This window comes from Loxodonta africana, chromosome 12, assembly GCF_030014295.1.
Source record: "Loxodonta africana isolate mLoxAfr1 chromosome 12, mLoxAfr1.hap2, whole genome shotgun sequence".
NCBI classification, from domain to species: Eukaryota; Metazoa; Chordata; class Mammalia; order Proboscidea; family Elephantidae; genus Loxodonta; species Loxodonta africana.
Window position 1 is genome coordinate 55,349,767 of NC_087353.1, and position 25,260 is coordinate 55,375,026.

The following is a 25,260-nucleotide window of genomic DNA, read 5'->3' on the forward strand; positions in this document are numbered from 1 at the left end:
GTGTGAGCGCTTGTCACGGCTTGCGGGCGCGGCGCGGGGTGAGTGGCTCGGGGCGCCCTGACCGCTGACGTCGCCCTGGACGGTGGGGTGGTCTGGCCCCAACGGGGAGCCTGGGAGCCGGCCGCGCCCGGCCTGCTCAGCGCCGAGGCGGCGGGGGCAGCCGGGGGAGGCGGACCCCGGCGTATTCGGCGCCGTGCCCGCCTCAGCCAGACTCCGGAGCTGCAAGTGCTCCTTGGTTTTAACGCATGGCGGGTACGAGGGGGGTCCCCGCTGCAGGTGTCCCCTCGACAGCTCTTCCTTCATCTAGGGGTGAAGAGATGACAAATGTTAGGGCTCTCTGGACCCCACGGTGGCCGCCCCCCCCCACACCACTCTGTGACTCTATGCACATAGCCGGGGGTGCGGCTCCGAGCTGCTCGCTAGCCAGGCCTGGCATTTCCACCGCTAATTTCTGGTCGTGGTTGGGTCCCCCCAGTCCCCATGGGAGGGTAGGTCATGCCTACCTGAGACCTGCGGTTCTGGCGACTGGGCTCAGTGGGGCGGGTGGCCGAACAGGTTCTCACATCTCTGCCTGTTTTCCTGCACAGAGGCCCCCCCCCGCCGCGCTTCCCTGCCCACCATGGCCAAGCCCACAAGCAAAGATTCAGGCTTGAAGGAGAAGTTCAAGATTCTCCTGGGCCTGGGAACACCAAGGCCACATCCCAGGTCTGCAGAGGGCAGACAGACGGAGTTTATCATCACAGCAGAAATCCTGAGAGTGAGTTTATTGCCTGCGCCTTCTCTCTTAGCCTAATAGCGGGTGCACGGAAGGCTGTTTTTGGTCTGTCACCAGGTACTGTATGAGGTGGGTAGCTGGTGACCCTCTGTACAGGGCTGTGGTCCCCAGCACTGTGGATACTTAAACACCCTTCCTTTGGAGACTCAAGGAAGTCAGGATCTTGGTGACTTGGTCCAGCACGCTAGATTAGTATTCAGATGTTGAGGTAAAGATACCCATTTGACTGGACAAGGCCCGAATGGCATTGTTTGCCCAGGTGGTTAAGGAGGTTCTGTTTTTTTTGTGTGTTTGGCATCTCTCTCATGTGCCTGTCACCATGCTTTGCCCATAAATATATGTTGAACTTTTGTATTTCTAAAGTTTTCCATTTCCCAATGCACATCCACTGGTGAGTGAATATACAAAATGGGGTATGTATGTATGTGCAATGGAGTATTACTCAGCCATAAAGAAAGATGAAGTCCTGATGTGTGCTACAACACACATGAACCTTAAAAACATGATGCTGAGTGAAAGAAGCCAGACACAAAATATCATGTATTGTGTGATTCCACTTATACAAGATGCCTGAAATGGATAAATCCATAGGAGTAGGGAGTAGGTTAACAGTTGCCAAGGGCTGGGGGGCGGGGTGTAGGGAGTGACTGCTTGATGGGTAAGGGGTTTCTTTTTGGGGTGATGAAAATATTTTGGAATTAGATGGCGGTGATGGGTGCAGAACCTTGTGAATATAATCAGTGCCATTGAGTCATATGCTTTAAAATGATTAATGTGGCGAGTTTTATGTCATGTGAATTTTATCTCCAAAAAATTTGCACCTTAAACTGAACCTATTCCTTGAGCTCACCTTTTAGCTAAAGGAGGGATTGACTCATAAAATAAAGACTGTCACCTGTGGGGAATGAACATCTTTAAAATATCACCTGTGTGAGACCAAATGGTCAATATTTACTGTAAAGCAAAGGTGGGAAGATAAGGGGGCAGGGAAACTAGAGTACTGGAAATGGTACAGCCAGAACAAAATGAATGAGACTGATGACACGTAAGCAATGTCACTGAATAATTTGTGTACAAGTTATTACACGTAAGCCTAATTTGCTGTGTAAATTTTCACATTAAACACAATAAAAAGCTAAAAAAAAGAAAAACAAATTGCCCATTTTCACTCCCCCAAGGTTAAGTAGTAAGCTCTTTGGTGACCCCTGATTTCAGAAAGATGTGCTGTGTGTCTCCAGTCTTGGAAAATACAGTGGGGTTTTTAAGGTGGTTTGTGATAAGCAGTTAAGGAGATCTGTTGCCTGAGTGCAGGCGTATTTTCTTCTCTCATCCCTCTGTAGGAACTGAGTGTCGAGTGTGGTCTGAACAATCGCATCCGGGTCATAGGGCAGATCTGTGAAGTAGCAAAAACTAAGAAGTTTGAGGAGGTAGGTTTGTCCCAGTTGGGCTACTTGAGAGAATGCATGAGGGCTGTTTAAAAGCCTGAGCTTGTTCTTCCTGGCATGACTGTTGACACTGTTAACTTTGCTAATGATAGGTACTGTTTTCAAGAAATTCAGCCTTCATCTTAGTGATGGGGAAGCTTCTGGGAATGTCTTGAGCACTACTGGTCATTTGTGGTGGCAGAAAGCCAAGGGATTTAGGATTCTCTAGCAGATCCCAGAAAGGGCTTGTAGCAGCTTACAAAAAAGAACACTTACTTGTTATCCTGTATCACAAATTGGAGCAGGGGAAAATAAGGGAACATCGGGAAAGAGAATGGTTTCAGAGAGAATGATTCAGGGCACACCAGCTTTGTTGCTTTTTTGGGAGTGATTACTGGTTGGTGGTATCGAGCAGTCTCATAGATGTAGCCATGTTTATTTCAGCCAGATAGTTCCACGCTATCCTGATGTCCAGCGAATAGAGGTGTGAAGCTGTCATTTTGGGAGTACAGTAGTTGCTGAGAAGTCCCTGGGTGATGCAGACAGTTAATGTGCTCAGCTGCTGATCAAAAGGTTGGTGGTTTCAATCCACCCTGAGGCACCTTGGAAGAAAGACCTGGTGATCTATTTCTGGAAAATCAGCCATCGAGAACCCAGTGGAGCACAGTTCTACTCTGATACCTACAGGATCACCATGGTGTTGACTCGATGGCAGCTGGTTTTTGAGAACTGCTATCAGAGCACTTTGGGGCTCTGCCTGAGCCCTGCCCAGCATTTCCGTGAGAGACTTGGGAAGAGGCGTGGATGTCTCACCTAGCAGATTCAGGTGGCATAAAGCTAAGGGCAAGAGCAACCACTGCGTTGTAGCAGTTCAAATGAAACAGGCAGTCTGTGCCTCACCAAGGATAAATGTAAAAAATCAGCATTTCCTTACAGAAAGTTACCTGCACAGGCGTATAAAAGGGGAGCTGTGGCCTAGTTCCCGTCCTGTGAAAACACTGCAGGCCTAGGAGGCTGGTGTTGTCCTCAGTTGTCGTGTCTGTTGCAGCTGCAAAAGGCCAGTGTAGGCTTAGGCAGCACTGCTAGGAGTTCTGTGAACAGGACAAGGAGGGTGAGGGTGCCAGTGTATCCTGAGCTGGTCAGACACATCCAGACAGCCACGGCCTCTTTAGTTCTGGTAAGAGGATCAAGCCCACAAAAGGGTGAGTGGTCCAGAAACCCTGGTTGTAGGAAGTGGGGGTGGTTAACTTGGAGAAGGGAAGGTGACACTAGTGTGAGTGTAAATTCTTGTAGGACTAGACTGATCCTGGGTAGCTTTAGGGAGCAGGACCGGGCACCCCCATGGTCTGGGTGTGCGTGAGCCGGAAGGAGGCAGATTCCAGAATCACCCGCGGAGTTGTTCCTTAGCAGGTAGAGGTGGGGCAGGTGTGTGATGCCGCTTGGCCTGTGACTGGTGTGTTGAAGCCAAGCCAAGCCACGTAATAGGGTTTCTGGGCCAGGCTGCAGGCCAGGGAACCCCTGAGGCTTTTCTGGTTCTGAGATGCCACCCAGAGCCCTTCTCTACCAGCATCTGAGCAAGCTCTCAGTGGGGACTCCCTGCCTGTCTCTGGGGAACACCAGAAGGCAGCTTCCATGGCATCCTCCTTCCCCAGCCCGTGGTTTGGTGAGGGTTCACGAGACCCACTTGGAGCTGTTCCTCTCGTCAGGCCTCGTGTCATAATGGCTTTAGGAGACCCACTCGATGTGGGCTTTAGAGGGATTGAGTTCTAAGTCAGAAGGCCCCGTCATGCTGTCTTTTGCTGATTGTCTCTTCCCCTAATTCCCATCCTATTTTCGCTGGTGGTAGCATGCCGTGGAAGCACTGTGGAAAGCTGTCGCGGACTTGCTGCAGCCAGACCGGCCACCAGAGGCACGACATGCAGTGCTGGCCCTGCTCAAGGCCATCGTGCAGGGCCAGGTAAGGGAGAGGTCTCCTGGGCCCAGATCAGGATGGGGTAGTGGGTGGTGTCAGGCTGCCTGGTGACTGCTTCTGCTGTACCGCGTGTGGGCTCTGGGCTTTGGGAGGGCCAAGGGATGGGACTGAAATGTTACAAGGGGTTCAACTGAGGGATGGGACTGAGGGGCTAGAGGGGGATCTGGAGCTGGACCACCTCACTGGGCATCTGTGGGGCCCTGGGCAAGTCTTTGCAGCCCTCTAGGCCCTCACCTGGAAGATGGGGATGGGAGTCATATCTTTTGTCTCTGGGATGTTTTGAGGGTTAAAAGAGGCAGTTCACAGAACCCTTAGGATGGTGATTGGCTTGGTGAGCCGTCATGATGACCTGGCTCTCCTCGTCCCCTTTACTCCCTGTGCTCCCACCACACCAGTCCCTGCCATTTCCTGAGTACTGAGAGTTCCCTCCCACTTGCCTGTCTGGGAGCCTCCCTCCCTTCTTGGGCAATTCTCTCTCCTCCTCCCTGTCTCAGCTACTAATCAAGGCCCCATCCCCTCTCACTGCGCCTGCCATGGGGCTTCGGCTTGGTTAGACCTTGTCAGTAGTATTTGAGCAAAACGTGTCTGTCCCTGGTTGTGGGCCTTGGGAGGGCAGGCACTGCACTGCCGGTTGCTACAAGCCCACCATTATGCCCAGACCCAGAGCCACTGTAGATGCTGCATACATGTTTGCTGACTGCTGACCAGTGCAATGGGTCCCAGGCTCAGCCCCCCCATTCTGACTCCTCACCCACAGCAAGTTCCATGCGTGGCAGGAGGGCCCCAAGTTGGAGTCTTGGCACCCATGGCACACTTTGTACTTCTTAGCAGCCTCTTGGGAAGCCCAGGGTCTATGAGATCCCGGCAGGGCTCTGCTGACCCTATGGTTTTATCTTCAGGGTGACCGCCTGGGTGTGCTCCGTGCCCTCTTCTTCAAGGTCATAAAGGATTACCCTTCGAACAAAGACTTGCACGAAAGGCTGGAAGTGTTCAAGGCCCTGACGGACAATGGGAGACACATAACCTACTTGGAAGAAGAGCTGGGTGGGTGCCATGCTGGGTGTGAGGTTTCCTTGGCCACTGTGATCTTATTTAATCTGGGATGCTGCCTGGGAAGGAGGCTGAGCACTGGGCAGGGTACTGCAGTTCAAGCATAAGTGCAGAGGACACCGCACCACGTGGCTCTGCTCGCAGGCTCACCTAGGTTGGGCTGTAACGGGAATCGAATCTCCTGGGGGCTTGTTAAAAATGTAGACACCTGGGCCTCGCTCCAGGCCCACGGACTTGAAATCCCTGGGGAGGGCACCTAGGAATGTACATAGTAAGCAGGCAGGAGAGCTAAGCGCTGTGGTTGGGAGAGGCTGCTGCTGGCCTGGTTGTCAAGGTCAGATGTCCTGCCCAGAGGGCCCCCAGGATGTGTGTTCCTCATCCCTCCTTGCCCCATGCTTGTTTTCATTGCCATTCTTCCACTTCCCAACTCACCTCAGCCTACCTTCCTCCCTGTCACACTGATGGTGTCAGGTCTCGGTTAGTTCTGAGATTTAACGCCATCTTGGGGAGAAGAGGAGGGAGGAAGAAGTCAGTCTGCCTTGGGCTTTGCTGCTCTGTTGCCCAGAAATGGCCTCTAGCTTGGCCCACCTCCAGGCAGGTCCAGGCATGGAGCACTCTCAGGTGTCCTGGCGAAGGCTGTTGGCTGGGAGCCAAGTGTGCACTTGCATCTCCTTCTAGAAACTCTCAGGGTGGGGTCCAGGGATCTGCCTTCTAGACATGTGCCCTGGGTGACTGTCATGCCCACCTACGTCGGGGTCATAGCTCCTCTGTAGAGCACACAGTGCTGCTACCATCCTGGCTCAGGGTCTCCTCCATGCGGTCCCCAGCCCAGGTCTCTCGGGCCTGGTTTGTGGTCTTCCCAGGTGCCTGATGGGTGGGACTCCCAAGGTTATCAGAATTAGGACATGCTTTGTTGGGCAGGAAGGTGAGGAGGAGGGCAGGTCCCGCTACCATGCCGACCACTGTCCTCCTCTTCTCTCCCAGCTGAGTTTGTCCTGCAGTGGATGGATGTGGGCTTATCCTCAGAATTCCTGCTGGTGCTTGTGAACCTGGTCAAGTTCAACAGCTGTTACCTTGATGAATACATCGCATCCATGGTTCAGTAAGATACAGACCTAAATGCTGCAGCTGTGATAGTAGTCGGTCCCACTGTCTTGGGTCTTAGGTTCCGCTTTACAGGTGAACAAAGTTGTTGAATCATCAAATAAGTGGACAAGCTGGAAGTGGAGATAGCCACCCTTATTTAAGTTGATGCTTTGAGGCTTGACCTTGTGGTGTTTCTTTTTTTAAAACAAACTTATTATTATTTGCTTTTTTGTTGTAGCTGTTGTCATTTTTTAAAAAAAACTGAGTGTAATTCCTGAAGGTTAGGGCTTTGTCTTGTTCATGCTAAACACCCAGTGCTGAAAATGGGCTGGTACAGCAGTGCTGGCTTCCAGATACTTGCAGGGTGAGGGGACCCTAAGGAAGAGCGAGCCCCTCATGTGATTGATTTTATAGCATAACCAAGAGTAAAACAGGGTAACCCTGCCTCCTGGGTATGCCCTCTGAGGTCACCTTGTTATTTCCTTCCACAGCATGATCTGTCTGTTGTGCATCCGGACCTCGTCCTCCGTGGACATAGAGGTCAGTAGCTACCTCTTCAGGGGATGGTTCCTTTCAGTCTCATTCTGGGGAGGCCAGGTCCTGTCGCAGTTGAGAACTGGGGCTCTGAGGTCCCGCCCTGCCTGGCCACGCACTGCCATGTGACCTGGGTGAGCCTCAGAAGCCTCACCTGGAAGTAAGGATGCTGGGGTAATCTCCATCGTGGGGTCACGATCAAGAGCAGTGACATTTAGGGGCCACCAAGTTCTCTTTCAGAGTGTTGGAAAAACTTAGAAGTAGATGCTTTTGATGGTTGTACAACATGGTGAATGTAGTAATAAACGTTGCTGAATTGTACACGTAAAAAGTGTCGAATCGGTTGATGTTTTGTTATACTTTTACTACAACTGAAAAAGAAAAAGATGTATGATGTAGTGTTTGCTGCCCACAGGGCCTGGGGTGTAGTCAGTGACCCCAGGTGCTCACCCGTGGGGTTCCAAGGGAGGCTGCTGTGGCAGTGGGGATGGGTGACAGTCACAGACTAGGTAGGGGAGGTGGGCAGGAGGCCTGGGGTGCTGCCTCCCTTTGGGCAGCAGCACTGACTTCTCCTGTCTGTCAGGTGTCCCTGCAGGTGCTGGATGCCGTGGTCTGCTACAACTGCCTGCCTGCCGCGAGCCTGCCCCTATTCATTGTCACATTGTGCCGCACCGTCAACGTCAAGGAGCTCTGCGAGCCCTGCTGGAAGGTGGGACTTTGCGAAGCTGTTGTCCTGGAAAGTTCTTCCCCAGGATGAGGTTATAGGCCTGGCACACAGACGGGACAAGGGCTGTCTTGTCTTCAGTGAATGGCTGTCTGATTCTCGGGATGGCCAAACAACGGCTTATTGAAGGGAAACTGGTGGCATTTTCCCAGTCAGTTGAGCCGAGGTCAGGATTTTGGTGGCTCTTGGGAGCTCTGCTGCCTCTGTGTTTGGGAGGAGCGTGGCAGCTGGAGTCAGTGGCGTGCGAGGCTGGTGGAGGGGCTGGAGTTTGGGGCCTTGTGGTGCATATCTGCCAATCCCAGTGATGGTGCATTCTGTGTCCCAGCTGATGCGTAACCTCCTGGGAACCCACCTGGGCCACAGTGCCATCTACAACATGTGCCGCATCATGGAGGACAGGTGAGAGTGGGCGGGGGCTCGGCTAGCTGCCCTGGAACGTTCCAGAGGAAGCATGATTATGCTGGCTTCTCCTTACCATGTACTGACCTGGGGGTTTCCTGTTCCTTTTGGGGGGCTATTCTAGAAGCTCTCACTAGAAGGAGAGTATTTCTATCTTTTGCTCATGATTTCCTCTTATCTCCTCTGCTTGTCGGTCAGAGTGGAGCCCCAAAACTGAACTGCCTCAGCCCTCATTCTGTTACATAGACCAGACTGAGGTTTTAGGTTCAACATCCCCTTGTCCTCACCCCCTACAGCCAAACCATCACCAGTCCCATTGGTCTGTCTCTGAGAGACTGCTCAGATGTGCCCGCTCCAGGCTCTCCACCCACACCCTGTGTCTCGCTGGTCTCCTGCGCCCCCTCCTGGCCTCCTGAAGTCCATTCCTCCATGTGGCAGCTGAGCCAGCTTGCCGAAGCACAAGCCCAACTGTGTCATCCTTTGCTTAAAAACACAGCAACTCTCAGCGCCCCAGGATAAAAACGAGGAACAAGGCCCTGGTGGTGTGTCCTGACCTCAATTACCAGTTCTGCGGCGCTCCACTCTCCCCTGGGTCCCCTCATCCTTTGGCACGTATCGTTTTCTTCTTGCAGGAGAGTTCCTCCTCCCCACTGGTGCTGAGTTACTCTTACCTCTGTGTGCCCTGAGTTCTCAGCGTGGTCAGCTGTTCCCTGACCTACCCCAGGAGGTTTGCTCTTGGATCCTGCGGCTCTCTTTCTTGGCCATAAGTAATTTCTTTCCTTTTTATAACAGCTCTTTTGAGATAAAATCTACATACCATACACTTCACCGATTTAAAACATGCAGCTCAGTGGCTGTTAGTGCATTCACAGTGTGCAGCCATCTCACAATCAGTCTTAGAGCATTTTCATCACCTTGGAAGAAACCCCAGACTCTTTATCAGTCAGGCTCCATTTCCCAAAACCCCCCAGCTCTAGGCAACCAATAATCTGCTTTTTGTCTGTATGGATTTGCCTGTTCTGGACATTTCAGATGAATGGAATCGTACAGCATATGGACCTTTGTGTCACCTTATTTCACTCAGCATTATTTTTTCAAGGTTTGTTCACATCATAGTATGTATCGGGACTTCGTTCCTTTTTATGGCTGAGAAATATTCCATGGTATGGATGGACCACGTTTTGTTTATTCATTCATCCGTTGATGAACTCCTGGGTTGTTTGTTACCATGTATCTTAATTTCATTATTTTTCTAAAATTCGTACATTGTTACAATTATTGCTTTATACTTTACACCTATATTTTTTTGCTGGCGGCAAATGGTTTTTGTTAGAAGTTTTTTTTTATCTCGTTCTTATTTAAATTTTGGTTTTTTTTAATTTATTTTTTAATTTTTATTGTGGTTTAAGTGAAAGTTACAAATCAAGTCAGTTTCTCATACAAAAACTCATGTACACCTTGCTATATACTCCTAGTTGCTCTCCCCCTAATGAGACAGCACACTCCTTCCCTCCACTCTTTTTTTGTGTCCATTTGGTCAGCTTCTGACCCCCTCTGCCCTCTCATCTCCCCTCCAGACAAGAGCTGCCCACATAGTCTCAAGTGTCTACTTGATCCAAGAAGCTACCTCCTCTTACCAGTATCGTTTTCTGTTCCTTATTTAATTTTTTTTTTTTAACTTCGATTTTGTAGAGCAGTTTTAGAGTATAGAAAAATTGAGGAAGAAATATAAAGAGCTCCCTCCCATGTACCCCTTCCTTCTCTGTAGTTTCTCCTTTTATTACAACATCTTGGGAGTTACTGGTGATGCAGATGGTTAGTGTGCTTGGCTGCTAACCAAGTCCATCCAGGGGCAGCTCAGAAGAAAGGCCTGGTGATGTAGTTCTCAAGAATTACCCACAGAAAAAACCCTAAGGAGCATGGGTCTACCCTGACATGTCTGGTACTGGTATTGCGTTGGTGTGGTACGTTTGCTACAACTGATGAACCAGTACCACCAGTACGTTATTTATTAACTGAAGTGTGTAGTTCGCTCAGAGTTTGTTCTTTGTGTTGTGCAGTCCTCTGGGCTCTGACAAATGCACAATGTCATGTGTCCCACATTACGTTATCCTGCAGAACAGTTTCACTGCCCTAAAGATGCACTGTGCACCACCTGTTCATCCTGAGCCCTTGGCAACCACTGATCTTTCACTGTCTCTGTTTTTTTTCCTTTCCCAGAATGTTCTATAGTTGGAGTCACATAGTGTGTAGCTTTTTCAGACTGGCTTCTTTCACCTAACAGTGTGCATCTAAGGTTCCTCCGTGGCTTGATGGCTCACTTCTTGTAATGGCCGAATAATCCTCCATTGTGTAGGTGGACCACAGTTCATTTAAATTTTCACCTGACCAAGGACATCCTGGTTGCCTCCAACTTTTGGCAGTTCTGAATAGAGTTGCCGTAAACATTTGTGTGCAGGACTTACCTGCAATTTGATATGCTGTCGAATTCTGTTGGCTAGAATTTTGTTGAGAGTTTTTGCATCTGTATTTATGAGGGATATTGGTCTGTAGTTTTCTTGTGGTGTCTTTGCCTGTGTTTGGTATCAGGGTTATGCTGGCTCCATAGAATGAATTTGGCAGTATTCTTTCCTTTTCTCCTTACTGGAATGGTTTGAATAGAATTGGTGTCAACTCTTCTCTGAATGTTTCGTAGAACTTACCTATAATTTGAGGTAGAAGTTTTATGTTTACTCATGTGATTCTTTGACTTGGTCTGGAAGGTAAGTTTCCTGAGGTCAGGGCCCTTCTCTTTTCTCCACCTCGTAGAGTGTCTCCTGTGGCCTGTGGCACAGGATGTGGCCAAGGAGGATCAGTCGTTGAGTGAACAGACGAGTCACCTAGTTGCCACTTGTGTTGCAGGGGTTCATCTTTCCTGCCCAGTCCCCTTCCACAGCTCTGCTCATAATGAGCTCTGCTCACAATATGAGCTCTGTTCATAAATGTAAGGACACCAGGGGGGCTGCCAGGTGCCCCTCAGCCCCTTCTCATGCTGCTCACTTCCTGTCTCGCCTGGGGTGCTTTCAGAGCCTATATGGAGGATGCCCCGCTGCTGAGAGGAGCTGTGTTCTTTGTCGGCATGGCGCTGTGGGGGGCCCACCGACTCTACTCCCTCAAGAACTCCCCTACATCTGTGCTGCCGTCGTTTTATGAGGTAACATGGTTTCTGTGATGCCAGTGCCGGTGAGAACGAGCTCACCGTCATTGCCCCACATGCCCGGAGGAGACCGATCAGGCAGCTGTACTTCAGGATTCTCCACTGGCTGTGAGATTTAGTGCTGTCAGAGGCTTTATTCTCAAACAAGCATCCATATTTTATAACTTTCATCTCCTGCAAATTAGCATTAGAATTCTCCAAATTCCCTCTGGGGGAGTGATCATCTCATTTTCTCCCTCAATGCTGGTAAAAAGCTCCAGCTCCCTTATGTTCTGTGGTTCTCAGAACACCTTCGAATGTCCTTGATTATGGTGGCACCCTTAGAGCATTTTACAGTGAAGAGAGCTGCTGGAACATGTTGTCTTAATTGGGGAGGGGGCTAGACCCTCCTGACTGCTGCTGGGATCTCACTTCGTGGGGTAGTGGAGAGCGTGGTCCCAGTGCATTGCTTGTCTTGGAACTTTGGGTTCCCTTCTGCCAGTGTGTTGGGACTAAGATGTTAAAGGTGATGGGTGTGGCTGAGTCAGGCCCTGTGGGGCAGGCAGGCTTCAGGCCCTTTCTGGACCCTGACACTACTAGGATAGCATAGAAAATGCCTTTCTGGCTCCTCAGATAACTCTGTGAGCCCTGAAATGTGCATGCTGAGAGTACCCTTTTGAACCCCAGGGTGACTTGTGGAGGGTTCCCTGGGGGTGAGTGTGTGGTGGCTGATCCCTGTGTGCTCTGGGGCTTGTGTTCCAGGCCATGACCTGCCCCAATGAGGTGGTGTCCTACGAAATCGTCCTCTCTATCACCAGACTCATCAAGAAGTACAGGAAGGAGCTGCAGGCTGTGACGTGGGACATCCTGCTGAGCATCATCGAACGTCTGCTCCAGCAGCTCCTGGTGAGCAGGCAGGGAGGCTGGGCCAGATGTACAGCAGGCCTGGTGAGCAGGCAGGGAAGCTGGGCCAGGATGGATCTCACATACAGGAGGCCCAGTGAGCGGGCAGGGAAGCTGGGCTGGGGTGGATCTCATGTACAGCAGGCCTGGTAAGTGGGCAGGGAGGCCAGACCAGGGCGGAGCTCACATACAGCAGGCTCAGATGACTCTTCTCTGGGGTTATATGGGGGTGAGGGGTGTGCTGTCCCAGCCATGTGCAGTGGGAACCACCCAGGGAACTGCCACCAGCACCTACCTGGATCTGGGATGTTCTGTGGTGTCAGCTGCTTGTCCACTGAAGACAGCGGAGCTTCCCAAGCCTGGTTTGTTACTTGGGACCCATGTAAGAGCATGTCAGGGAGCTGGGAGCTGGGCTTGTGGCTGCCCTACCTCCAATTGCTCGGTGGAGATTGACGGAGCTCTGGGTTATCCAGGCTTATGAACAGGCCCTGGAGTTGGTTCCCAGGTTATTCAGAGTGCCAGCCATGGTTTTGCCTTTACTGAGGACAGTGCCAAGTCTGTTGGCCACAGAATGAGGAGGATGACTGTCTGCATGCATGTGCCATGCAGGGCTGTGGAGTGCCAAGGCGGCATTTGCCTGGGCTCTGCCTTGGGCCTTCCCCTAAAGGAGTGGGGAGGGCAGTGTGCAGGTGGCCAGGCCAATGAAAGGAAGGACTGGACCTCAGCAGGGCCTGAGCTCTAGTCCCTTGGGCGGGTACTAGGCTAGACCACGTCACTAACTGTGTGCACTGGCCGGCTGGCCTGGTGGTGCTGAGGCCTGGAGGGGCAGGGGTCTGAAGGCCACGCTAAGGGCTTCAAGAAGATGCCTGAGCAGGAAGCATGAGAGTACTTGTGGTGTGGCAGCTTCAGCCCCCACCTGTGCTCCCTTTTGGGCCCGGTGGCTTGAGCACAGCCAGGATCCTGGGGGCAGGGGTGGGCAGGGACGGCTTGGCTGTCTGTGTGCCCCAGTGTGGCAGAGTACATGCCCCTGCCCAGCAGAGGATCTGAGGGGATATGTGTGTGTGTGTGTGTGTGTGGATGCAGCACCCTTCCAGCCAAGGTCTCAGGGCAGGGTTCTTGAAGGGAATCAGTGTCATTCATGGCTCACTCCCCCTGTATGGCAGACCCTCGAGAGTCAGGAGCTCAGAGCCATCGTGCATGACCTGCTGACGACGGTGGAGGAGCTGTGTGACCAGAATGAGTTCCACGGCTCACAGGAGAGATACTTTGAGCTCATTGAGCGATGCGCCGACCAGAGACCTGTGAGAGCCGTCCTGGGGCGGGGGCCTTCAGTGGTAATGGCCTAACTAGCTGGGGGAGCCCTGCCCATGCAGGTCTGAAAAAGCGTGTAGAGCGTTTGATATCAAAGGTGTAGGCTTTGCGTTGTGGTGGGGTTGTCTGCCTGGGAGCCAGCGGGCAGCGTGTGCATGGGCTTGCGAAGAACTTGGCACCAGCCTCACCATCTGCTTCCTCCCACTTGTGTGGAGGCAGGTGCCAGCGGACCATGTGGGCTTTGCTGTTGCGGGGACTTGTTGCTCAGTACATCTGCACCCCAGGCCCTGGCAGGCCTTTTGCCAGAACCTCTCTGCCTGCTACCAGGGTTTCTGTGTGGTCTTTGATGATTTTCCTTGCTGTAGTAGAGCCTTCGTTGTCATGTGCAGACTCCCCACCTGAGCCATGGGAGGCTGCTGTCACTCAGCAAGCGCTGTCCCTGAGTTGGTGGTGTGGGGGCACGTGCATGAGAAACCTTTAGATAGGTGGAGCATGCCATCACACTGGGCTTTTCTTCTCCAATAGGAGTCCTCCCTCTTGAACCTGATATCCTACAGGGCACAGTCCATCCACCCAGCCAAGGATGACTGGATCCACAACCTGCAGCAGTTAATGGAGAGGTTCTTCAGGTAGTGGTGCGGCACTACCCACCCGGCTCTGGGTCCTGCCCCGAGGCCTGGCTCTCACCACGCCATCACCTGGGGCTCTCCTTTTTGACTCTGGGAAGTGCCAGTTCTCCTGGGGCAGGAAAGGCTCATTTGCCAGCAGGACGGCGTCCTCCAGTGAGGCGATGGGGTGTGCCTCTCCCTGTGTGGGTTGTCTGGGAAGATGGGGTGGGTCTGCAGGCCAGTGAGTTGGGCCTGTGTGCCTGGGTCATGCAGGGAATCCCCTCCCGTGGAAGCTGGGCCTGATGGAGGCTGTGGGTGGGGCACTGCCCATTAGGTCTGTCCTCGCCCCAGGAACGAGTCCCGCAGTGCTGTGCGCATCAAGGTGCTGGACATCCTGTCCTTTGTGCTGCTTATCAACCGGCAGTTCTATGAGGTATGTGCCAGAGGAGCCTGGCGCTCCGGGTGCTGAGGGCGGGTGCCTCAAGGCCTTAAAGACGGCACGGAAACTGCCTGCCCCAGGAAGATGGCTCACCTCACTCTGCCTTGTGCCACAGGAGGAGCTGATCAACTCAGTGGTCATCTCCCAACTCTCCCACATTCCAGAAGACAGAGACCCACAGGTCCGCAAGCTGGCCACCCAGTTGCTGGTGGACCTGGCGGAAGGCTGCCACACCCACCACTTCAATAATCTTCTGGACATCATTGAGAAAGTGAGAGCCGCTTGGACTGGGGTGGCTGGGTGCTGAGGGACCCCCTCCCGTGGCACGGACACTCTCTGTGTCCCAAGAGATAGGCAGGCTGTAGCGTGCGCTCTGCAGACTGACCTGTGGCCACCTCCAACCTGCTCCCTTCCACCAGAGTTGGGTGTGGGAGACTAACAGGGGCTGCTGCTGCTCAGCCCAGCATGCTGGCCAGGGCCCTTGGAAGCTGGTGTCGAGGCCGCTGCTCAGAAGCTGGGCTTGAGCCCTGGGGCGGGGGCCATTGTCCTCAGTGCACAGCAAGTTCCTGCTTTAGTTTTGAAACACCTTGCAGCTTCTGATGGCCCCTCAGGTACACAGAGTGCACCTCTCCTTTTGAGAAACACAAAGTAGTCTGGGTGATGGCCTGCCAGCTACTGTTGCAGGAGCTGGGGCCAAAAACCAGATCTTCTCTTCAAAGGTGATTGCTCGCTCCCTGTTCCCTCCTCCTGAGCTAGAAGAAAGAGATGTGCCTGCGTACTCGGCCTCCTTGGAGGATGTGAAGACTGCGGTCCTGGGGCTCCTGGTCATCCTTCAGGTGGGCTCTGCTGGGAGGGATGGCAGCTGGCTGCTATCTGCATCTTGTTAGAGTTGTGTGTCCTGGAAGACCCAGGCTGTCCCCAAGGGCTTGAAGGGCGTGGTGGTTACAAGCAGGGGTCTCGGTGTGACCCTGACTCCCTAGTCATGGAATGACCACGTGAGTCCCCGCACAGACTGGCTCAGTACATGCCTACTGCCGTGGGGACTGGGGAATGTGACCTGGGCACTAGAGTCTGTCTTCTGGGCGGGCCTGGCCTGCCTCGCCATGACTGTGTGCATGCTTTCTCTGCAGACCAAGCTCTACACTTTGCCTGCCAGCCATGCAGCACGGGTATACGAGATGCTTGTCCACCACATCCAGCTGCACTACAAGCACATGTACACCTTGCCCATTGCCAGCAGCATCCGGCTTCAGGTGAGGTTGTGCTGTGGACGCCAAGTGGTCCTGGTAGAGCCAGGCCTGGCCACTGGTCGAGACTCCCTGGGAGACCCTCAAGGCTGAGGAGGGTGACAGGTGGCCCTTGTGAGGCCTGCAGCAGACCATACCTAATCAGAGCCAACGCAGCCCTGCCTCCCCAGAACCCTCGCCTGTGGCCTATACACTGCCACTGCCCATCAGTGGGCATTCTGCAAGGCCTGGGATGGAGCAGAGAAGAAGAACACCCACTGAGAGATGGCACAAGGGCCCTGGTGCCCATGGCACTGTAGCTTTGGTCACTCTTGGCAGTCAGGGTGTGGGCATGGACGTGGGAGGGACCAGCTGGTACAAGTCCCTCAGCCGCCCTTGCCTGCCCAGCCTCCAGTGCTTATGCTCCTCGGTGTGGTCGTGGTCCTTGGGGATGGATGCGCAGTCACTCCCAGACAGTCTTGCTCTAGGGCCGAGTGAGTGACCATCTCAGTGGAGGAAGTGACCGTGCCCAAGCAGAGCTCAGCTCTCGCCTTTGGCAGTGTGGGGAGTGCAGGCTTTTCGTGATGTGGGCGGACCAGGACCTGTGCTCCAGGAGGAGCACCTCAGCTTTCTGTGGGCTCTGAGGGAGAGGGTGCCGAGGGGGTCTGCAGCCAGGCCTGAGCTTGGGCTCAGGCCTCCCTGCTCACCTCCCAGGACAAAGCCTGGCAGTGGGGTGGAGGAGGTTGGTGACTGGATTGCAGGAGGCGGGAGCAGCTTTTCCCGAGGGCAGCTGGCGTGTGAACACCCAGGCCGAGGGATCAAAGATGCCCTTCGCCCCCAGGGCTATGCATCCTGCTTTGTCGAGATTTTGCCCCTCTGCTCTCTACAGGCCTTTGACTTCCTGCTGCTGCTCCGGGCAGATGCACTACACCGCCTGGGCCTGCCTAACAAGGATGGTGCTGTACGGTTCAGCTCCTACTGCCTCTGTGACCACATGTGAGTGTGGTGGGCCATGCCTTCGTGCCAGCATGGCTCCTGTTTCTCCAACTTGAGGGGCACAGGTGGCCCTTGAGCATGCAGGGGGAGTTGAGGCTCTCGCCCTGGGCGGGCATGTCTAAGAGGGGGCCCCAGGAGGGATCCTGGTGGGTGCCTGCCTGTGCCAATCTTATTGGGAGGTGTGGATGGCCGTCAAGAGCTGGGAGAGATGGTGTCTGTTCTTGCCTGGCAGAGCAGGTGCTTTAGCCTCTGCTGTTTCTCTCACCTGCTTCCACAGGGAGCCAGAGCACGGCTTGGAGAAGAAGGCCAGTGGCCCCGTCTCGCCTCCCACGGGGCCTACCGTCCCAGCACCTGCAGGCCCCACTGTGCGGCTTGGCTATCTGCCCTACTCCTTGCTCTTCCAAGTCCTGCTGCAGTGTCTGAAGCAGGTGAGACAAGCTGGTCTCCCTGCGCTCTCGTGAGCCCAGAGCCCTGTTAGGTCAGTCTGAGCAGTGGTGGATATGCCCGGTTCTTGGCCCAGACCTGCTCCTAGCAGTCGTATGTACCATTGCCTTGAGGAGGCCCCACAGTCCCGCGCAGCTCTGATTGAGCATTGAGCACCTGGTGTATGCAGGGCACCATGCCTGCTACGTCCTGGTGTGGAACTGAGAAGCTGTTCCTGCTTCCATGAGATGGTTCTGGTACCAAAAACAAGGCGTATAGACAGATAACTGTGATTCTAGATTAAGTTGGCCCGTGAGGAGGGCACAGGTAGTTGCGTTGGCTGAAAAGTGGCTGTGGCCTCATATGGCTGGGCTCCTGGAAAGGTTTTTTGAGGGACAGGTAAGGCCATCTTGCAAGGCAGGGAAGGTTCCGGAGGCAGGTGTGAGCAAAGCCTGGATGTGGGCTAGGTACGGTACCATAAAACTGGCAGTATCACTGGGGCTGAGTTGTGGAGCCTGAGAATTGAGACCTGTTCCCCAGGGGGGTGAGCAGGAAGAAGCAGTTGGACCTACTCTAGGGCAGGGCTGGGCCACCTGGGTACAAGGTGGGTGGAGAGGGTGTGCAGTGCGTGGTGCAATGGGTGGTGCAATGGATGGAGGCACGGCTGAAGGGCCCTTTCTGCAGCCCCAGGGTGGGCCAAGCATGAGGATGCAGGGTGGGCAGGAGGTGGGGCCACCAGGAGTAGGTGGGCATTGGTCCTGGGGGCTGTAGGCAACAGCCGTGAGTGTCTAGGGCCTTGTGTCCCTGGAGGTCTGAGGACATGCCACTGACTTCGCTTACAGGTAGAGTTTGGGTCTAGAGGCTTACTGGCGACGTTTGGGTTGGTGCTGTGATCTGTGGCCGTAGGGCAGCTCTGGTCCCTAGCAGCATCTGGGATCGTGATGGCTGAGGGATTACATGCTGCTTTCCGACTTCGTCGTGGCTTTTTTCTGTACGTTTTCATTGTTACAGAAAACATTGATCTGGTGCTTTGTGCAGGCATCTGTCGGGGGAGACAGTGAGGGGACTGCCTTTCTCTGGTGGGACCCCTCGAACATAGCCCTGTGGGAACGTGGCCCTGGGTCATCACTGTGAGAATGGAGGGAGGGAGCGAGGAGCGTGGAAGCTCCCTGTCAGGGCAGGAAGGGGAGGTGGCAGCCCCTCTTGGGCCTCTTGCTCAGCCTGGCATCCGGAGAGCAACTGCCCATTCTCTAGGAGCAGCACCCAATGCTGCAGGGACAGAGGGCTGAGGTGCTACCAGTCCCTCGTGCTGAGAACAGGACGAGGGTCCTGAGGCCTCTCAAGTCAACTCTGAAATGCTGTGCCTGCTGTCTCTAGGGTCCCAGAGACCCTGCCCACCCCACCAGCCCCTCCCCCCAACTGACCTGGGTTCAGAAGGCCCTGCCCTCCCACCCCTACCCCCAAGCAACCTGCATTCAGAGCCCTTTACCACTGACCCTCTAGGAGACGGACTGGAAGGTGCTGAAGCTGGTACTCAGCAAGCTGCCGGAGTCCCTGCGCTACAAGGTCCTCATCTTCACATCCCCCTGCAGCGTCGACCAGCTGTCCTCTGCCCTCTGCTCCATGGTAGTGCGGCTGCCTCAGTCTGGGCCCACCTTCTCGTCACTCACGTCAAGGGCTGGGGTGGGGCCCACAACTCAGCATCTGTTTCTCCACAAGACAGCCAGTCCTTGGGAGGATCTGTTGAACGGGCCCAGGCTGTGTGTCTTTTTCAGGGACAAAACCCTTGTCTGGATTGGTCTTGTATTGGGTCTGGGCAGCTGCCAATGGGTCAAAAATGCACCAGGTGCCATCCACCCACCCCAGCTCATGGGCAGGTCACAGAGTGTCAAGTCCAGGATTCAAGTTTGGTTGCTGAGTGTGACTGTTTCTTGTCACCTCTCTTTGTACCTGGGACTTCTGTGATCCCTCCTCACACCTGGTGGGAGACACTCCCCTTTGTCCGCAAAGGCAGGAAGGGACCTATGGCCAATAGAGGAACTCCAGACCCTCAACTCCTTCTCTTGTGGGCCCCCCCCCGGCACCCTTGGGCCAGGCCTTCTGACATCTGGGGCTCTGCGTTTAGCTTTCAGGTCCCAAGACCCTGGAACGACTCCGAGGCACACCAGAGGGCTTCTCTAGAACCGACTTACACTTGGCAGTGGTTCCAGTGTTGACAGCACTGATCTCTTACCATAACTACCTGGACAAAACCAAACAGGTATGAAATGGGAGCAGAGAGGTGAGTTTTATGGAACCTGGAATTTGGGAGTTTGATCCCCTGGACACTGGCTTGAGCCAAATGGGCTTGGCATTTTCTTTGTAAACTGGGTTGCCGCTAGGCTGGGTTGATGGTGAGCTGGCTTCGCTTTCCAACATGGCCACTGGGCTTTGCTGGCCAGCCTGGCCCTAGACTGCAGCAGCTGAATCTGCTTGGAGCTCTTGAGAAGATTCTCTTCAGGGGGTCTGGGCTTTCATGAGGTGCTTGAATGTCTCCACCACCCCCACCCCAACTAGTGGGGCATCTCTTTTCTTTCTGAGACCCTTGCCCAGCTTGTTCCTACCACAGTGTTAGGACAGATGGTTGTGCTAGTCAGCAGACCTAGGTCTGTTTGGAGACGCAAGGTGGGTGAGTGGGGTGGCTCTGGACCCTACCTGGCTCTCCTGCCTCTGCTGGCTGCTGCAGGTATCCTTCTTGTGATGCTGGGTGCAGGGTACTGCTCTGAGCGGAAATGGAACTTGTAGCAAGGTTGAGTAGCCAGTGCCAGGCCACGCCCCAGCACGTAGCAGAGCTTAGGCTCAGCCTCGGTCTGTCTGACTGTCTGGAAGGTACACTACCCCTTGTTCAAGTTCAGCTCCAGCTAGAGTCCCCAGCCCCCCCAGTTTGTATGTGCCCCAGCTCTTCTTGGGTGACTGTTGGGTTCAGGAAGTTGCCTGTTTCTCACTGGCCATGACCCAGAGGAGAGCTGGCTGTGCTGGGCTGAAGGCTCCCTGGGGCTCTTGAGGCCCCAGGTGTTTGTGGGGGACCCACTGCAGGAAAGGGGAGGAAAGAGAGAGAGTTTTTTCCTGGGCCGTGGCCCGAACTGTCTCTTATCTACTGTTGGGGCCCAGTGTGCCTATCATCACAGGAGGATACTGCCCAGGGTTGGCGTGTGGCTCTGTTGCCTCATTACCTCCAGGTGCAGTAGGAGTGAGGCACAGACAAGGCCCACGGGGGAGGCACCTGGCACAGCAGGATGGCTGTGCCTGCAGGGGCTGTGCTTTTCCCCAAATGGGCAGGGCCAGGGTGCAGGGGCCTGCATGGCAGGCGGGACCTGAGGTGCCTGTCCTCCTCCAGCGCGAGATGGTGTACTGCTTGGAGCAAGGCCTCATCTACCGCTGTGCCAGCCAATGTGTGGTGGCCCTGGCTGTGTGCAGTGTGGAGATGCCTGACGTCATCATCAAGGCACTGCCCGTACTGATTGTAAAGCTCACGCACATCTCGGCCACAGCCAGCATGGCCATCCCGCTGCTCGAGTTCCTGTCGAGTAAGTGTGTGTGTGCGAGCAAGCATGTGAATGTATATGGGTGTGTATGTGCATGTGTACGCATACATGCATATACATGCTTGTGTGCGTGAGTGCTTTTGAATGCAGATGCATGTATGCACACCTGTGAGTGCATGTGTGTGTGGATGTGTGTGCATGTGCACAAGTATGTACATATGTGGTAGACTCTTAAGTGTGGGGCTGGGCTAGCTGCTCACATCAGGGCGCTGCCCCCAACTAAGCTGTGCTGACTTCTTGACCATGTGTGGCGACCACTGTCTGGCTGTACACAGGTGGAGGTCCTGGGACACACTGCCCCACCATCTCAGGGCCTTTGCACCTCCACTGGCCTTGCCTGGGGTGCGCCTCTCGTCTTCCTTCCTCTCAGCACCCCTTGCTCTCGCCCCACCACACTCTGTTCTGTCTCCTCCATGGCTGTAAGGGCTCTGCTGATGCACCTGTTTTTGTCTAACCCCCTCAGATGTGACCAGCTGCTCAGGGAGTCTGTTCACCCCTCATTCCTAGCCCCTAGTGCAAGGTCCACGACTCACAGGCCCATAGCTATTGCACAACGGGAGGGGCAGACAGCACTGGAGACCTTGTAAAAGTTCAGAGAGGGAACGGCTGCAGTTTTGCAGGCCTCGTACGGTGTTTGCCCCATGTTCTTCTGTGTTTTGTTTACAAGCATTTAAAGGTGGCTACACCCAATCTTAGCTCCTGGGCTCCACAGACACAGGCCATGAGCCACATTCAGCCCAGCGCTGTTGTTTGGAACAGAGCCAAGGTCAAGGGTTGTGAGCTCCATTCAGGTGGGCTCGCAGCCTTTACTCCTTCGCAGCATCCACCCTCCTGGGTTGGAGCAGCTTTGGGGGTGCCGGCGGCCATGGTGCCTCCTTCTGGGCTGCCTGGTTACCCCTGATTGCTGTCTCTGCTGGTGCTTAGCTCTGGCCCGGCTGCCGCATCTCTACAGGAACTTTGCTGCCGAGCAGTACGCCAGCGTTTTCGCCATTTCACTGCCCTACACCAACCCATCCAAGTGAGTGCTGCCTGTGTCCCTGAGGGTCCGCCCCCAGGCTCCACCCCCTGCCCCAGGCTCCACCTCTCTCTGCCAAGCCCAGCCCTCATGGGTGCTCACCGGGGCCTCTGGTTCTGACAGCCTGCGGTGAGCTCCTCTGGCTTGTGTCCTGGGCTCTTGACAGGTGTTTTCCCAGGGGACAGGGTGGATGTCCATAATTTCTCCTTCTGTCTCCTCTCAGATTCAATCAGTATATTGTGTGCCTGGCCCACCACGTGATAGCCATGTGGTTCATTCGGTGCCGCCTGCCCTTCCGGAAAGATTTTGTTCCGTATATCACTAAGGTAGGCCAACGCTCCTCTTGGGGCCAAGGACCAGGGAGGTTTGCATCCTTCCTGAGGGCAGGACCTGCATGGCTGCAACTGTCAGCAGCTGGAACAGGGTGATGGCAGGGGGAGAGGTAGGGCATCGTGTGGGGTCTGCTTGTGGAGCAGGGGGTACAGAACACACCTGGGCAGGGCTGCCAGGTAGAGAGAAAGGAGCACGCAGGTACCTCAAGGCCAGTTCAGGTCTGTGTCACCCCGCCAGGGCCTTCGCTCCAATGTCCTCCTGTCTTTTGATGACACCCCCGAGAAGGACAGCTTCAGGGCACGGAGCACCAGTCTCAACGAGAGGCCCAAAAGGTTCGGGGCCTGCCTCGGGTGTGCCAGTGTTGGGTGGGTTGGGCAGGACTGCACTGTGAGCCAGGGAGGGGTGCACTTGGGCAGGTGAGCTGGTCACCTCTCCAGGCCAGCGTGTGGGACTGGTGTGTGTGGTACAAGGGCCGCCTTCTCTAAGCAGATGTGGGCTGAGGTGGGCTGTTCCAGATGCTGAGACACCTGGGGTTTTGTAAGGCAGGACAGGGGCACCACAGGCATTTGAGCTCACCACTGCCTCTTGCCACACTGGCCCAGTGGGGCTGTGGCACTATGGAGCCTGAGCCCTTGGGGCTGCTGCAGACCTAGCCCCTTGTGCCTGGGTGTGGATACTGGGGGTTGGGGTTGGAGCTAGGGTTTGGATCCAACTGCAGTGAGCAAGCTCGGGCTGCATCATGGCAGCTGGGGCTTCTGAGAAGCCAAATGCCTCTGCTTGGATGAGGGCCCACAGAACCCCCTGACCCTTGGTCTCTGTAGTTAGCTCACCCCTGGCCAGGGTGGCCCTCTTCTTTCAGAGCCTGCCCCACCAGCTCCACCAGAGTCCGCTCTCCTTCACCTTCCTGGTTGCTTTTGCCATGTCTGAGAGAGTTGTGCTGGGCCTGTGTGTTCCTGTGTGTGTTCCATTGAGCAGCTGCCCCCTCCCATGCCCTCTCTTCCACCCAAGCTTCTTTGGCTCTCCATAGATTGGAATGAGGCATTTTTCAGAAGGACCCGGTTAGCAGGGCCTAAACTCAAAAGCTGTTTCCCCAAGCCCCTGGCAGCTGAGGCCAGGGGCATCAGGCTTGGTAGCTACTGGCTAGAGCCTTGTACCTGGGTTTCTTGGGCCTCAGGCCCAGAACTGGCTCTTCTCCCAACAACTGTCAGCCCTGCTGGCTGGGGACCTGAGGGCCTGTGCACGGAGGCCCAGAGCTAGGCCTGGTTACGCAGCCTGGAACCTGCTGTGTGGGTGACCTCCCAGGTGTAACTGGCACCAATGTCTTTGTTTTGGCATCATACCTGAAGCCTCACTATTCATGTGACGTATTTCATGCGTTTTATTTTCTGTTTCTTTCCCTGCGCTCTGTCCCTCTGGCGTGGTATTTTGTTGCTCCCACCCATGGGACCTTTTCATCCGACCCTGTGGCCTGTGACCTTCCCTCCTCACTCCTTCAATGGCTTGCCCTCCCCTCCCTGGGAGTGGGCTCTCTGGGGCGTGGTGCTTCCTTTCTCATTGGTAGTTTAAAGATAGCCAGGCCCCCCAAACAAGACTTGAGTAATTCTCCACTCGTGAAAGAATGCAAGGAGAGCTGTGCATCCGAGGCCTTCCAGTGCCACAGCATCAGTGTGTCTGAACAGGTGGTCTGCAGGTAGTGGTGCTCAGGCAGGCGGGGGGCACGGACCACAGCTTGGCCCCATGATGTGCGGCCCGGCAGGCACACCCAGGTGGTGATGCATGGGGCTGCTTGCATGACTTCCATCGCCTGCCCATGCCTCCCCTGGCCAGAGCTAGAGGGTGGCCTGAGTCAGCCCCTGGGCTGCTCCTGCTGGGCCCTACCCCCAGCCAAGGGAGCTTGGCAGCAAGGGGTGAAAAGGTTGCATTCTGTCCCCAAACCTGGTAAGAACACAGGTGGCTACGCAGCCTGCCTGCCTGCTTCCTTGAGCGCCAGGACGGGGGATGGCTGCTCTGGGGAAGCCGGGCCTACCCTGAAGGCAGGAGCTTCTGCAGAGCAGCACAAGGCTGCACAGAGCATGGGCACACTTTACTGGGTTTAGGCCTTCAAGTGTTCTCTAGGGTGGACTTCCTTCCTGAGCTTCTTTCTAGAAATGCTTGCTTTCTGTTGTACTAGAAAGGAAACAAAGGTCTTAGGTATGGGGCAGTGGACATGGGGCCAGCCTGTGAGCCCATCCCCCTCGAGAGGGTGGGCCTGCTCGTGTCTGAGCAGGTGTGGGCTGTGAGCACCATGTTGTGTGCTGACCAGGAACAGAGCTCTGGAGCTGCCTGCCTGGAGGTGTCTCAGCTGGCCCAGGTGCACCAAGCAGGGACCTGCCCTTCATCTGGAAGCCTGTGATCTTGATCCCCTCACCAGCACGTGGCTTGGGCTCCAGCCCCATGCTGGCCTCTGCTGAGTGGACTTGGCAGTTCATGGGGAGTGGGGGTGGTCAGTGAGGCCCCCTTCTCAGCTGTTTTTCAGCAAATTCTTTATCACGAGCAAAACCTGGTAAAGGACTATAAAATTTGTGTGAGTTGGGCCTGCTGGTTTCCTCCTGGCCACCAGGATGGGTGTCAGATAGGCTGGCCGCAGGTAGAGCTCACAGATGAGTTTGGAGTGCATCCCACATGTGAAGCCCAAACCTGGCGCGCCCCTCCCAGGGAGGTGGCGCCTCTCCCGATGGGTGGCATCATGGCCCCAGCTCTGAGGGCAGAATGCAGTCTTGGTTGGTGTCTCCGGGTCTCACTGTCTGCGTGACTGAACCTCTCTACCATGAAGGTGTGCCTGACTCTGCCCATGTGCTTCTCTGTGGGCCACCCCCAACTCTCCTGACTCCTAAGCCTTTCCTCTCATGGCAAGTAGCCTGGGTCCCTCCCAGGAGGTGCCCCTTGGGGACAGTGTGGTTCACGCCATGGGCAGAGCCTTGGCCACTGTGCCCTGTGGCCAGGTGTGGGCATGGCCCAGCCCCTGGACACATGCATGTGTTGAGCTTTAGCCCCAGGTGATAGGCGGTGAGGCCTAGCCCTTGGGGCTCTGACCCTGGCCCGTGGCCTCCTTCTTAGTAGGATCCAGACCTCCTTCACCAGTGCCAGCTTGGGTTCTGCAGACGAAAACTCGATGGCCCAGGCAGACGACAACCTGAAAAATCTCCACCTGGAGCTCACCGAGACGTGCCTGGACATGATGGCCAGATACGTGTTCTCCAACTTCACAGCTGTCCCCAAGAGGTGCAAGCCTGTGCTTGGGCTG

The 25,260-nt window shown here is 54.8% G+C and overlaps 1 protein-coding gene across 5 annotated transcripts in view; it reads left to right on the top strand.

Annotated features, from left to right (window-relative positions):
- Window positions 1-211: 211 nt before the first annotated feature.
- The window catches only part of TSC2 (TSC complex subunit 2), a 32,631-nt gene continuing 7,582 nt past the window's right edge, over window positions 212-25,260 (top strand). Inside the window, exons 1-26 of one of the 5 annotated variants that reach the window (XM_064295374.1) lie at window positions 212-757; window positions 2,116-2,202; window positions 4,046-4,156; window positions 5,071-5,215; window positions 6,206-6,323; window positions 6,799-6,847; window positions 7,425-7,550; window positions 7,891-7,964; window positions 11,031-11,157; window positions 11,902-12,045; window positions 13,206-13,343; window positions 13,879-13,982; window positions 14,313-14,394; window positions 14,516-14,671; window positions 15,120-15,236; window positions 15,531-15,653; window positions 16,516-16,622; window positions 16,900-17,050; window positions 18,549-18,671; window positions 19,171-19,305; window positions 20,422-20,611; window positions 21,554-21,647; window positions 21,868-21,970; window positions 22,215-22,309; window positions 23,539-23,667; window positions 25,074-25,238. In XM_064295374.1, the coding sequence (XP_064151444.1) occupies window positions 620-757; window positions 2,116-2,202; window positions 4,046-4,156; window positions 5,071-5,215; window positions 6,206-6,323; window positions 6,799-6,847; window positions 7,425-7,550; window positions 7,891-7,964; window positions 11,031-11,157; window positions 11,902-12,045; window positions 13,206-13,343; window positions 13,879-13,982; window positions 14,313-14,394; window positions 14,516-14,671; window positions 15,120-15,236; window positions 15,531-15,653; window positions 16,516-16,622; window positions 16,900-17,050; window positions 18,549-18,671; window positions 19,171-19,305; window positions 20,422-20,611; window positions 21,554-21,647; window positions 21,868-21,970; window positions 22,215-22,309; window positions 23,539-23,667; window positions 25,074-25,238 (3,131 nt within the window). In that variant the 5' untranslated portion in view covers window positions 212-619. Of the gene's footprint in view, window positions 758-2,115; window positions 2,203-4,045; window positions 4,157-5,070; window positions 5,216-6,205; window positions 6,324-6,798; window positions 6,848-7,424; window positions 7,551-7,890; window positions 7,965-11,030; window positions 11,158-11,901; window positions 12,046-13,205; window positions 13,344-13,878; window positions 13,983-14,312; window positions 14,395-14,515; window positions 14,672-15,119; window positions 15,237-15,530; window positions 15,654-16,515; window positions 16,623-16,899; window positions 17,051-18,548; window positions 18,672-19,170; window positions 19,306-20,421; window positions 20,612-21,553; window positions 21,648-21,867; window positions 21,971-22,214; window positions 22,310-23,538; window positions 23,668-25,073; window positions 25,239-25,260 lie in introns of those variants that run through there. The other 4 variants (XM_023557523.2, XM_010597417.3, XM_010597416.3 and 1 more) reach the window with 4 other exon arrangements.